A 14,459-nucleotide genomic window follows, 5' to 3' on the forward strand; every position below is an offset into this window, starting at 1 on the left:
GCAGTCACAGCCCACTCCAGCCTCAGTCTCCCAGGCCCAAGTGATCCTCCCATCACAGCTTCCTGAGTAGTTCGGACAACAGGTATGTGCCACCACACTCAGCTAATTTTTTACTTTTTGTAGAGATGAGGTCTCACTACGTGGCCCAAGTTGGTCTTGACCTCCTGGGCTCAAACGATCCTCCCACCTTGGCCTCCCAAAGTGCTGGGATTCCAGACATGAGTCACTGCGCTCGGCCCCAGCCTGTTTTCTCCTTGGAGTGAGCGGGATGGTGCCTTCTGTTTGCTTTTCTCTGGTGTGTGTGGCCAGGGTGTCTCCATACCTGCGTGCTGTCTCAGCGCGAGGAGGGATGCTGCCCAGTGTCCACCAGGGACATCTGTTGAGGCTCCTGGTGGCACCAAGGACAGCGAGCTCCTGTCTGGGAAGGGCTTGAGGAACTGAGTCACTGGAGAGCCAGGAAAGCCCGTCATCTTCAAGAAGAGAGATGTTCTCATTGCTTGGGTTGAGGGCACTGTCACCCTCACTGTGGATGATGTCGGGGTCATTGATCTGGTCTTCGTCAATGCTGGGTCATCCCAGACTGTTTCAAAAAGTTCAGACTGGCTTTAGATCCCGTTCTTTAGGCATGGTTGAAAATCTTGCCTTCATCCCCCTTTTCTGTTTCCTTTCTCCAGAGAATGTAGTTTACACATCAGTTCTTTGAGGAAAGTAAAAATCATGATCTGAATATAAACACATCTGCGCTCAGTGGACAGAGAGGCGTAGCTGCAGCGCTGTTCCTCCGGCAGGCGTGGGTAATGCACCCTGCTGACGTGGGTGTCCTGGGAGCCAGCACGGCGTCCTCTCAGCTTTCTTTCCCAGCAGGAGTACCCAGTGCCTACCGCACCACAGACTCCCCAGTGGAACCAGCGCCTCTTTGCTCCCCAACATCTAAATTCAAAAACGATTAGTTTCCCAAGGTGGGAGGACCACTTGAGGCCAGGAGTTTGAGACCAGCCTGGCAACATAGTGAGACCTCATCTCTATAAGAATTTTTTAAAAATGAGCCAGGTGTGGTGGTGCATGCCTGTAGTCCTGGTTATTGGGAGGCTGAGGTGGGAGGATCACTTGAACCCAGGAGATCCAGACGGCAGCAAACCATGACCCTACCACTGCACTCCAGGTGACAGAGCAAGAACCTGCCTCTAAAAAAATGACAAAAGGCCAGGCTTACACCTGTAATCCCAGCACTTTGGGAGGCCAAGGCAGGCAGATCACGAGGTCAAGAGATCAAGACCATCCTGGCCAACATGGTGAAAACCCGTCTCTACTAAAAATACAAAAATTAGCTGGGCGTGATGGTGCATGGCTGTAGTCCCAGCTACTCAGGAGGCTGAGGCAGGAGAATCGCTTGAACCTGGGAGGTAGAGGTTGCAGTGAGCAGAGATGGTGCCATTGCATTTAGCCTGGCAACAGAGTGAGACTCCATCTCAAAGAAAGAAAGAAAGAAAAAAAGAAAGAAAGAAAGAATAGTTGACAAGTTCTCCTGTCCCCTGACTGGAGTCTGTACCCCAAACCCAACCAGGGCTACTTGGAATGAAACCTTCTCCTTCCAGGGAGCTTGCAGACCCAGTGCAGATGTCCGTGCACTGTTGCTCTTGAGCCCCAGAAAGAAATCTCAGCCCCCTGGCTTTAAGTCCCCTGGCTCCAGTTTCCATCCTGTTGACCATGGGGTGTGTCATGTGCTCTGTGAGCCGCTATTGAGAGCTGAGGCACTTGTGGGGACAGGGCCGCCCTGTCTTCTTGGCGGGGGTGTGGGGGAGCATGGAGGGGTAATCCATGCAGAGAGAATTTTGAACGCATGTTCCTGGTGGCCACCTTGAAATAAGTCTTTCCCAGCCTTTTATTATGGAAAAGAAAGGACTTCCCAAGTGTCTGGATCTGAACTGACCCCCTCTCCAGCTCTTTTTTTTGAGACAGAGTCTCGCTCTGTCACCCAGGCTGGAGTGCAGTGGCGCAATCTTGGCTCACTGTCACCTCCATTTCCTGGGTTCAAGCAGTTCTCCTGTTTCAGCCTCCTGAGTAGCTGGGATTATAGGCACTCGCCACCATGCCTGGCTAATTTTTGTATTTTTTTTAGTAGAGACGGGGTTTCACTATGTTGGCCAAGCTGGTTCTCAACTGCTGACCTCAGGTGATCCACCTACTTCGGCCTCTCAAAGGGCTGGGATTACAGGTGTGAACCACCACACCTGCCTGACCCATGTTTTTTAAAATTTCAAATGTACTTTGCATTTTGCAAAGTCTTATCTCACTCCCTGTGGCATAGATCTTGGGTCTTGTGGCCAAACTGTGGGCACGCCCGAAATGAAATTCTAGTCTTAGCTGCCGGGGCCTCAAAAGCGGTGCCCTGAGGTGTCCCTCTGAGGCTGGTCTCGGTGGGGGATCCTGCCGTCTGATAAGAAGACAGACCCAGCCTCCACGCGGGCGTTTCCAAGAGCATCTCCCCTCTGAGCACCACAGTGTCTGCACTGTATGATGGGGTGCAGCGCTCTGAGGAAGGATTTGTGGGCTCTTCCCAGGTCGCCAACATCCTGCTCAATGGCGTGAAGTACGAGAGCGAGCTGACGGGCTCCATCGAGCGCGCTGAGCAGCCTCTGTCCGTGGGCCGCCTCTGCGCCACCATCTGCAACATGCCCAAGGCGCTGCGCACCCTCTGCGTCAACCACTTCCTGGGTAAGCTCTCGACCAAGCCTCCCTGTGCATCTGGGTCCTGCTCAGGGCTCTCGCCCCATGGGCCTTCTAGGAAGCTTTCTGTTCTACAAGCCTCCCACAGCAGCACCAAGGCCAGACCTGGGGTGTGGTGTCTGCCCTGGGGGGATTCTCTTCGGGTGCCTGCCCTGGACAGCTCCAAGCTGAACCTGGTGTCACCATTGAGAGCCACAGAGCTCATTCTGGGCCCAACACCTGGGGCTCCCTAGAGACAAGAGTCTCATTACCAGAAGCTCTTTGGACAACAGTGAAATGATGGACCCACACATTCCCACCTTCCCACCTTCCCACATTCCCACATTCCCGCCTTCCCACATTCTCACATTCCCACCTTCCCACATTCCCACCTTCACACATTCCCACCTTCCCACATTCCCACCTTCACACATTCCCACATTCCCACCTTCACACATTCCCACATTCCCACCTTCCCACATTCCCACCTTCACACATTCCCACCTTCCCACCTTCACACATTCCCACCTTTACACATTCCCGCCTTCACATCTTCCCACATTCCCACCTTCCCACATTCCCACCTTCACACCTTCCCACATTCCCACCTTCACACATTTCCACCTTCCCACCTTCCCCACCTTCCCACATTCCTGTCTTCACACATTCCCACATTCCCATCTTCACACATTCCCACATTTCCACGTTCCCACCTTCCCACATTCCCACCTTCCCACATTCCCACCTTCCCACATTCCCGCCTTCACACATTCCCACCTTCCCACATTCCCACATTCCCACCTTCCCACCTTCCCACATTCCCGCCTTCACACATTCCCACATTCCCACCTTTCTACATTCCCACATTTCCACCTTCCCACCTTCCCACATTTCCACCTTCCCACCTTCCTACCTTCATACCTTCCCACATTCCCATCTTCCCACATTCCCACCTTCCCACCTTCCCACATTCCCACCTTCCCACATTCCCATCTTCCCACCTTCCCACATTCCCACCTTCCGACATTCCCACCTTCACACCTTCCTACATTCCCACATTTCCACCTTCCCACCTTCCCACATTTCCACCTTCCCACCTTCACACCTTCACACCTTCCCACCTTCCCATCTTCCCACATTCCCACCTTCCCACCTTCCCACATTTCCACCTTCCCACATTCCCACCTTCACACCTTCTCACCTTCTCACATTCCCACCTTCCCACCTTCCCACATTCCCACATTCCCACCTTCCCACCTTCCCACCTTCCCACATTCCCACCTTCACACATTCCCACATTCCCACCTTCCCACATTCCCACCTTCACACCTTCCCACATTCCCGCCTTCACACCTTCCCACATTCCCACCTTCCCACATTTTACCTTCCTACCTTCCCACATTCCCATCTTCACACCTTCCCACATTCCCACCTTCACACCTTCCCACATTCCCACCTTCCCACCTTCCCACATTCCCCCTTCCTACCTTCCCACATTCCCATCTTCACACCTTCCCACATTCCCACCTTCCCACCTTCCCACATTCCACCTTCCTACCTTCCCACATTCCCATCTTCACACCTTCCCACATTCCCACCTTCCCACCTTCCCACATTCCACCTTCCTACCTTCCCACATTCCCATCTTCACACCTTCCCACATTCCCACCTTCACAAATTCCCACCTTCCCACCTTCCCACATTCCTACCTTCCCACCTTCCCACCTTCCTACCTTCCTACCTTCCCACCTTCCCACCTTCCCACTTTGTCTTGCTCTGTCTTGGCACACAGACCCCACACCTGCCTGCCAATGTCTATTGCACTTTGTAAATTCACCTGGCTCAGCCTTCCAATGACCACTGACAAGCACCAATTTGCATTTTGTTCCATTTGGTCTCTTTTTGCTGTGGAGTTGTCAAACATTTGAGCATGATTAAAATTTTGAGGCCAGGCACAGTGGCTCACAGCTGTAATCCCAGCACTTGGGGAGGCCAAGGCAGGTGGATCATGAGGTCAGGAGATCAGGACCATCCTGTCCAACATGGTGGAACCCCATCTCTACTAAAAATACAAAAACTAGCCAGATGTGGTAGCACATGCCTGTAATCCCAGCTACTTGGGAGGCTGAGGCAGGATAATTGCTTGAACCAGAGAGTCTGAGGTTGCAGTGAGCCAAGATGGCACCACTGCACTCCAGCCTGCTGACAGAGCAATGTCTCAAAAAAAAAAAAAAAAAAAAAAGAATTTGAGATACTCATACATTATGGGACAAAAATCAACATAACCTAGAATGCAATGTCATAATGGGTGAGAATCTTAAAAATGTTCCTAGCTTTTATTCTTACTCAGTATTTCCTGCAAGCCCATAATCAAAGACTGTATTCAGAATATATGCGCAAGGCATTTATCACAGCATGGTTTAGGACAGCCACAGACTCAACAGGGGATATAGATGTCCAACAATTGGGGAAGGGTTCAATATATTCGGTACATCCACACTGTGAAATATTTTGCTGCCATCCAAACCAGTCTGTTTAATAATTCTTGATGGCATAGAACATTGTAGGTGATGATTCATTATGGTTCAAGAGGGCCTATAAATACCACCTTCCTCCACCGAAGAGGGGACTGCTGAGGTTCAGGGAATGGAGCGCTAAGGTCCACGGCATCATATTCGTGTCCATGCTCCCCAATGGATTTTTCCCAATTAAACGGCCCCCTGCCCATGCATCGCCCAGGGAGCTGGAGCACCTTTGCCACTACCCTTGCCTTGTGTTTATAGAAATATATAGTGGCTTAAAATAAAAGACTGCAAGGAAACTGTGTTAGTCTGTTCTCATGCTGCTAATAAAAACATACCCAAAACTGGGTAATTTTAAGGAAACAGAGGTTTAATGGACTCCAGTTCCACATGGCTGAGGAGGACTCACAATCATGGCAGAAGGTGGAGAAGGAAAGGCACTTCTTACATGGCGGCAGGCAAGTGAGTGTGCACAGAGGAACTGCCCTTTATAAAACCATCAGATCTCATGAGACTTACTCTCATGAGAACAGCATGGTAAAGACCTGCCCCCGTGATTCGATGACCTCCCACTGGGTCCTCCCATGACACGTGGGGATTATGGGAGCTACAGTTTGAGATGAGATTTGGGTGGGGACACAGCCAGACCATATCTGAAACAAATATAGTTTTGAGGGTTTGTTTTTGTTTTGAGATGGAGTCTTGCTCTGTTGCCCAAGCTGGAGTGCAGTGGCACAATCTTGGCTCACTGCAACCTCTGCCTCCCAGGTTCCAGCAATTCTCCTGCCTCAGCCTCCAGAGTAGCTGGGACTACAGGCACTCCTGGCTAAGTTTTGTATTTTTTAGTAGAGATGGGGTTTCATCATATTGGCCAGGCTGGTCTCAAACTCCTGATCTTGCAATTTGCACGCCTTGGCCTCCCAAAGTGCTGGGATTACAGGCATGAGCCACTGTGCTTGGCCTGAACACAGTTTTAACAGAGGTTATCCTGGATGTTTGTGAAGCTAGAGATATTTCTTCTTAAATGTTTGAATCCATACAAATCGCTCAAAACTTTTATAAGCAGTAACTGTCTGATGGTTAGGGAAAGGGCAGAGTGCTGCCTTTGCCCTGCAGTCATGAACCCCTTTCTTTCTTCCAGGGTGGCTCTCCTTCGAGGGGATGCTGCTCTTCTACACGGACTTCATGGGCGAAGTGGTGTTTCAGGGGGACCCCAAAGCCCCGCACACATCAGAGGCGTATCAGAAGTATAATAGTGGCGTGACCATGGGCTGCTGGGGCATGTGCATCTACGCCTTCAGCGCTGCCTTCTACTCAGGTACCTGTGCCCAGCCAGGCTGGCAGGCAGTAAGGGCTTTAGTTGGGTCCGTGGAGCTTGTGAAATGAAGGAAGGTCCTTGGCCTTACGATTGCAGATACTACATCCCAATTCGGGGGATGCCATGTCCTTCCTGGCTGCAGGGCTCTGGGCTTGGGGGAGCCGGGCTGAAGAGGCTGAGCCTGGGAGCCTCAGGCCTCCGAGAGCTGGTGACCCTTGGGTGCATGGGTGTGGTGTGTCAGGACCTGACTACACCTGCAGGCAGTAGTGAGGGTGAAGCAGGGGCCTGGGGGGACCCCGAGGCCACTCCCAGGCAGCGTGCTGTCCGCCAGCCCCCAGCTCCTTCCCACTTCGCTTCAAGGAGCCGGTCCCCAGGGAGGTGGGGGCAGGGCTGGCAGAGGCCAGGGGCCCAGATGACTTTTGACATTCTGTGTCAGGGGGACCCTTGAAGTGCAGTGATGAGTTCACACCAGGGCAAAGCCGAGCTGCCATCCCCACGGGGCCTGGCAAGAAGCATGCACTAGGGAAATTTTATCTCAGAGGTCTGCATACTTTTTCTGCCAAAGGCTGGAGAGTTGGTATTTCCAGCTTTGCCAGCCCAGTGGTCTCTGTTGCAGCCCCTCACTGAAAGCCACAGACATGGGAAACCGAGTGGGCACCACACGCCAGTAAAACTACACTGTGTTCACTGAAATAGGAATTTCCTGGGACTTTCACGTCACAAGATATTCATCTCTTTTTGATTTTTTTTTTTGAGATGGAGTGTCACTCTGTCACCAGGCTGGAATGCAGTGGCGTGATCTCAGCTCACTGCAACCTCCGCCTTCCTGGTTTAAGTGATTCTCCTGCCTCAGCCTCCTGAGTAGCTGGGACTACAAGCTCGCGCCACCATGCCCAGCTATTTTTGTATTTTTAGTAGAGATGGGGTTTCACCATGTTGGCCAGAATGGTCTCGATCTCTTTACCTCATGATCCACCTTCCTCGACCTCCCAAAGTGTTGGGATTACAGGCCTGAGCCACTATGCCCAGACCCTTTTCTAAAAAATATTAAATTTTTTTAAATTTACAAAACTAGGCTGCAGGCTGGACTTTGCCTTTGAGCCATTATCTGTCAATTGCTTTATTTTAGTTGCCCCTATCTTCGTGGGTTCAAGCCCCAAAGTAGAGGGTCACTGAGGGGCTGAAGCAAGAAGAAATCAGTCAGATCTCACTTGCGAGTCTATGGGGCGGCTCCTTGGGTGCTGGGTTCCCCCATAGCCTGGTGGTCTCAGGGTGTGGGGAAGTGGCCCCGTTTTATCTGATTCTAAGGAGCCCCATCACTGACATCCATGCCGTCACGTCTTCTTGGGGGTATAATGATGGTGGCTGGCTACGGGTCAGGCTGCTGTTCTACCCATAATTGCACAAGAACAGAGATTTAGCTAGAGACCTTAAATCCCTGAGCCTCTTTGGTGTCACAGCCCGAAGACCCCTCTGCCTGCAGAAGCTCTGAGGGACCTTGCCCAGGCCAGTGTGAACAGGACATCCCGGTCCTGCTATCCATCCAGACAGCCCTGTCCTGGGCACCCACCAGAGTTACTGGGGTGGTCGCTCAGCTCCCGTGGGTCCTGGAGGAAGTACTTTCTGGTCTGAGACAAGTGGCCTGCCAAGCCAGTTCCCACCACTGCTAGTGTCAGGGGCAGCTGTGGGGAGGTGGCACTGGAAGCTGAGTCCTGGCACCAGAGCTGAGGCTCTGGCCACGTGGCACCGCTTACCCTCTCTGCGGCCCACAGCTATCCTGGAGAAGCTGGAGGAGTTCCTCAGCGTCCGCACCCTCTACTTCATCGCCTATCTCGCCTTTGGCCTGGGGACAGGGCTCGCCACCCTCTCCAGGAATCTGTACGTGGTCCTGTCACTCTGTATAACCTACGGGGTTCTATTTTCCACGCTGTGCACTTTGCCCTACTCGCTGCTCTGCGATTACTACCAGAGTAAGAAGGTACGTGCTCTCCCTGGTCTTGCTCCGGGTTTGCTCCTTAGAGAGAGAAACCCCACTGAGAACTGTCCCCCAGGACACAGTCTGCAGAGCCTGATGCAGAATGATGACTGTGAAGACAGCGACAGCAGAGCATTAAACCCAGGGGCCCTTCTGAGTGTGGGGCGCGCCCCCTGCCTGCCTCCCCCTCATTGCTTCCTTAGCAGAAACCTCCAGCCCACCCAGGCTCTGGGCTGGACTCTGTGTCCTTCGCAGGGATGATGGGAATGGGAGGCCGCCCCCTCCCTACTCCTTTGTCAGGCAGCCGGGTCTCCTGGTGACGCTTGTCCCAGCCATTCACAGTGGGGCTTATGAGGAGGCAGTGAAGCTCAGAACACTCAGCAATCTAGATCAATAAGATGTTAATGAATTATTTTTAAAAATCAGAATTCATTAATCCCAGCACTTTGGGAGGCCAAGGCGGGCGGATCACAAGGTTAAGAGATTGAGACCATCCTGGACAACATGTTGAAACCCTGTCTCTACTAAAAATACAAAAAATTAGCTGGGCGTGGTGGTGTGCCCCTGTAGTCCAAGCTACTCGGGAGGTTGAGGCAGAGAATTGCTTGAACCTGGGAGGCGGAGGTTGCAGTGAGTGGAGATCACGCCGCTGCACTCCAGCCTGGTGACAGAGCGAGACTCCGTCTCAAAGAAAAAAAAGTCAGAATTTATGCCAAAAATCCATGCAGAACAATATCATCAAAATTTTAAATAAAGAGGGGATCTGTTCACCACATCCTGGGGTGCTGATAGCCAGCTCAGCTGCTGGTCCTTGAGGCGGCATCCTTTTTCTATTGGAACTTCAGTTCTGTCCTTGAATCCTGACTAGGTGGGCCTTGCCCTGGGGTCTCAGAATTGTCTTGGTTGTATTCCCTGATCTACTTGCCAGTTTTTTTTGTTTTTTTTTTTTTTGAGACGGAGTTTCGCTCTTGTTACCCAGGCTGGAGTGCAATGGCGCGATCTCGGCTCACCACAACCTCCGCCTCCTGGGTTCAGGCAATTCTCCTGCCTCAGCCTCCTGAGTAGCTGGGATTACAGGTGCCCACTACCATGCCCAGCTAATTTTTTTTGTATTTTTAGTAGAGATGGGGTTTCACCATGTTGACCAGGATGTGATCCACCCGCCTTGACCTCCCAAAGTGCTGGGATTCCAGGTGTGAGCCGCCGCGCCTGGCCTATTTGCCAGTTTTACCACTTTGCTCTTGTTCCTCATGCTTCCCAGCAAGCCGTGGGTATGAGGTGACAGCATCATTTATCAGATCTGGTTTTGCCCATATACTGGGCATGCTTGAATAACAGCCGAACCATTTCATTATTTGGATAGGCATGGGTACCTATCCAGCAGATTAAAAGGATACAGTATCAGTCCTTTAGGAAAGAACAGCCAAGCCTTGTTATGGATTATGGATTTAGCATAAAGAAAAATAATCAGGCATAAGATTAATAGAAGTTTCACTTCACGTAACTGAAAACATGGCTGCTTCAATAAATGAAACTAGAGCTCATCCTGGATCCCAGAATTCAACCCATATTTATAAATGTCTAATGCATTTAGCTACTCTTTGGCTTAAATGAACTTGTTGAGCTAGCTTGGTACATGTTATAATTTTTACTATTTTCTACAGAGAAAATATTTTCTTTCTTTGAGACAGAGTTTTGCTTTTGTCACCCAAGCTGGAGAGCAATGGTGTGATCTCGGCTCACTGCAACCTCCACCTCCCAGGTTCAAGTGGTTTTCCTGCCTCAGCCTCCCAAGTAGCTAGGATTACAGGCACCCACCACCATGCCAAGCTAATTTTTGTATATCTCTTTAGTAGAGACAGGGTTTCACTGTTGGCCAGGCTGGTCTCAAACTCCTGACCTCAAGTGATCCACCTGCCTCGGCCCCACAGAGGGTTGGGATTATAGGCATAAGACACTGTGCCCAGCCAATATTTTCTAATTCAAGTTGGAGCTATCTGTGCAGTGGTTTCTCTACTGTGGTATATAAATATTTTTAGTATAAAATGAGCTAATGTATAAAGTACTACTCTATACCATAATATAGTTACACTTTGAAAAAAAGTAAGAAAAGATCAGTGACAGTGCTGAGCCACCCCATACTGGAGTCTGAGGCAGTGGCTCACACCTGTAATCCCAGCACTTTGAGAGTCCGAGGCAGGTGGATCACAAGGTCAAGGGTTCAGGACCAGCCTGGTCAAGATGGTGAAACCCCATTTCCACTAAAAATAGAAAAATTCGCCAGGCATGGTGGCTGACGCTTGTAATCCCAACACTTTGGGAGGCTGAGGTGGGTGGATCACTCACTTGAGGTCAGGAGTTCAAGACCAGCCTGGCTAACATGATGAAACCTTGTCTCTACTAAAAATACAAAAATTATCTGGGTGTGGTGGCCTGAACCCATAATCCCAGCTACTCGGGAGGCCAAAGCAGGAGAACTCTTTGAACCTGGGAGGAGGAGGTTGCGGTGAGCCAAAATTGTGCCACTGCACTCCAGCCTGGGTGACAGAGACTCTGTCTCTAAATAAATAAAGTGCCTTAAACTTTCTTTTGATATTTTCTCAGCATGGATTTTTTTTTTCCTTTTCTCTTTTTGAGACAGAGTTTCACTCTTGTTGCCCAGGCTGGAGTGCAATGGCGTGATCTCAGCTCACTGCAACCTCCGCCCCCAGGTTCAAGCAATTCTCCTGCCTCAGCCTCCTGAGTAGCTGGGATTACAGGTGCATGCCACCACCATGCCCAGATAACTTTGTATTTTTAGTATAGACGGGGTTTCACCATGTTGGTCAGGCTGGTCTCAAACTCCCGATCTCAAATGATCTGCCCACCTCGGCTTCCCAAAGTGCTGAGATTATAGGTGTGAGCCAGTGCACCTGGCCTCAGCATAGACTTTTAACAGCTGTATTGAGATACAGTGCACATCGAGTAGCACGGGAAGTGTACCGTCGGTGGCTTTAGCACAGGCAGAGTTGTACAATCATCACCATCAATTTCAGAGCAGTTTTGTCACCCAGGAAGAAATCCGCCAGCCGTCGCCCCTCTGACCCTCCCACTCTCCCAGGCCTACTTCCTGTCCCCATGGGCTTGCCTATTTGGGATGTCTCATGTGATGGAATCAGGCAATACGCGGCCTTTTGTGTCTGGCCTCTGCAGCTCAGCTGTGGGCTTCCAGGTCCATCCATGTTGCTGCCTGGGTCACTGCCTCATTATTCCCTTTTATGGTTGCATAATGTTCTCACCATGATTTTTTTTTTTGGCAGTGACTTGGAAACTTTAAAATGCTGTATTGAAATATTGCCTGGAGAGCCCACACAACATAGCCAGATCCCATCTCTAAAAATAAAATAAAACGTAGCCAGGTGTGGTGGCAGGCACCTGTAGTCCCAGCTACTCAGGAGGCTGAGGTGGGAGGATCACTTGAGCCCAGGAGGCTGAGGCGGCAGTGGGCTGAGATTTTGCCACTGCACTCCAACCTGGGCAACAGAGCACCCTGTCTCTTAAAAAAGAAGAAAGAAGAAAGAAAAGAAAGAAAAAGAAAAAGAAAGGAAGGACGGAAAAGAGAAGAAAAGAAAAATGAACTGCATTACTGAGTTTCTCTCTCCCTTTTTTTTTTTTTTTAATTGGAGTCTTGCTTGCCTCCCAGGCTGGAGTGCAGTCATGTGATCTCAGCTCACTGCAACCTTTGCTTCCCAGGTTCAAGTGATTATTGTGCCTCAGCATCCCGAGTAGCTGGGATTACAGGTGCCTACCCCAGGCTAGTTTTTTTGAATTTTTAGCATAGACGGGGCTAGGCTGCTCTTGAATTCACAACCTCAGGTGATCTGCCCACCTCAGCCTCCCAGAGTGCTGGGAATACAGGCATAAGCCACTGTGCCTGGCCTTTTCTCCCTTTTAATCTCATGCCTCAGTTGCCTCCCCCAGGCCTAGCCCTGGTTTGTTTTAGAGACTTTGGAGTCTGACAAGTGCAGCTGGGCCAGCCCTGAACACAGCCCTTCTGATGGGGGTAGAATTGGCACAGGGAAGCCACAGGGGAGGCCCAGGCCCCCAGGTCACAGGGATGTCCACTCACCCAGCACCTGACAGGCCAGCTGGTGCTGGGGGAGCCAAGTGAGGGGAGCCCATGCCACCCCTCTCCATCATCACTCCGCACAGACCACGCTCTCAGCCACTGTCCCCCAGCGTGGTGGGCAGGGGAGAGTGAGTGACATGTCCAAGCTGGAGGCCACAAAGACCTTGGAGCCTCAGGCACAGGAGCAGAGGCCGTCACGTGCAGAGGACTTCGAGGTGTGGGGCAGGCCCCATCCTGGACGAAGGTGACAGAGGGGAAGACAGGAGTGGAGTGGCCACCTGGCTGGGCAGATTGGTTTTCTTTGGGTGAGAGGATGGGGACGAGCTCACGTGCTGAGTGGGGAAAGTGTCTCCGGCCACCTCGGCCCATGGGAGCTCAGCCCTCCGCCCCATTAGTCACAGATTCTTTTCACTGTCGTCATCTCTCTGAAAACAAATATTGTTCAACTCTTGGCTGAACTCCCTGTGCACGTCGGTGCTGGAAAACATGAGCTGCTGTGCGTGGGCCGCTCGGGCCTCCTGGGCTTGCAGGCCACGTGGGGCTCAGTCACCTCGTACTGGCTGCAGCATGTCTGGCTGACACCTCTCTTCCTCTGGGTCAGTTTGCAGGGTCCAGTGCGGACGGCACCCGGCGGGGCATGGGCGTCGACATCTCCCTGCTCAGCTGCCAGTACTTCCTGGCCCAGATTCTGGTCTCCCTGGTCCTGGGGCCCCTGACCTCAGCTGTGGGCAGCGCCAACGGGGTGATGTACTTCTCCAGCCTCGTGTCCTTCCTGGGCTGCTTGTATTCCTCCCTGTTTGTCATTTATGAAATTCCTCCCAGCGACACTGCTGACGAGGAGCACCGGCCCCTCCTGCTGAACGTCTGACATCGCGGAGCCTCAAGTCTGGACTCACAGCGGCACCTGGGGGTCTGGAGCAGACCGACCAGTGAGGACCAAAGGGCCTTGGTGGACGGGGACAGGCTGCCTACTGGAATGTAAATATGTGATAAAATAATAAATGACAGCGGCAAAGCCTACAGTTTCTAGCTGTTGCTCTCTGGTGGCTGAAAGGTGCTCTGGGGACCAAGTTACTCTCCTGAGAACTTGGGCAGGGGGAGGTTTGTAAGAATCTTTTTTTGAAAGTAAAGATCAAATTCAATGGTTCTCAACCAGGGGCAGTATTATCACCCCACCCCCAGGAAGACATCTGGCAATATCTGGAGATAGTTTTGATTGTCACAACTCAGGGATGCTGTAAACCTCCCTCGGTGCACAGGAGCACCCAACAGCACAGAGCTAGCAAGACCCAGATGTCAACTGTGCTGAGGTGGAGAAAGCCTGGTCTAACCGGACCGCATATCCCAGGGTAGAGTCAGAGCTCTTTTGGATCAGAAGGCCTCATATTCTTTCACTTGTCTATTCGTCCATTCATTCTTCATCCATTCATTCATCTATCCATCCATATATCCACCCACCCACATAACCATCCATCCACTCATCCAAATATCTACCCATCTGAATATCCACTCATCCACATATCACCCATCTACCCATCCAATATCCAGTCATCTACCAAATATCCACTTCTCCATATATCCATCCATCCATATTTTCACCCATCTACCCATCCAAATATCCACCCATCTGAATATCCACGTCTCCACATATCCATCCATCCATCCATCCACCCATCCACACTCCAGATATCCACGTCTCCACATATCCATCCATCCATCCATCCATCCATCCATCCATCCATCCATCCATCCACTCATCCACACTCCAGATATCTGACAAGTGCCTGCGTGTGGCAGGCAGTGGCTGGCATGGGGATCCAGCTGTGAGTG

The 14,459-nt window shown here is 51.3% G+C and overlaps 1 protein-coding gene across 3 annotated transcripts in view; it reads left to right on the forward strand.

Annotated features, from left to right (window-relative positions):
- SLC45A1 (solute carrier family 45 member 1) overlaps positions 1-13,649 on the forward strand; it is a 30,101-nt gene extending 16,452 nt beyond the window's left edge. For all 3 annotated transcript variants that reach the window (XM_002750244.7, XM_078330309.1, XM_035307601.3), the window contains 4 exons: positions 2,562-2,715; positions 6,370-6,546; positions 8,319-8,524; positions 13,231-13,649. In XM_002750244.7, coding sequence (XP_002750290.3) covers positions 2,562-2,715; positions 6,370-6,546; positions 8,319-8,524; positions 13,231-13,497 — 804 coding nt within the window. In that variant the 3' untranslated portion in view covers positions 13,498-13,649. The remainder of the gene's footprint in view (positions 1-2,561; positions 2,716-6,369; positions 6,547-8,318; positions 8,525-13,230) is intronic.
- Positions 13,650-14,459: the final 810 nt, after the last annotated feature.

Source organism: Callithrix jacchus, chromosome 7 (genome assembly GCF_049354715.1).
Source record: "Callithrix jacchus isolate 240 chromosome 7, calJac240_pri, whole genome shotgun sequence".
In the NCBI taxonomy this organism is placed as follows: domain Eukaryota; kingdom Metazoa; phylum Chordata; class Mammalia; order Primates; family Cebidae; genus Callithrix; species Callithrix jacchus.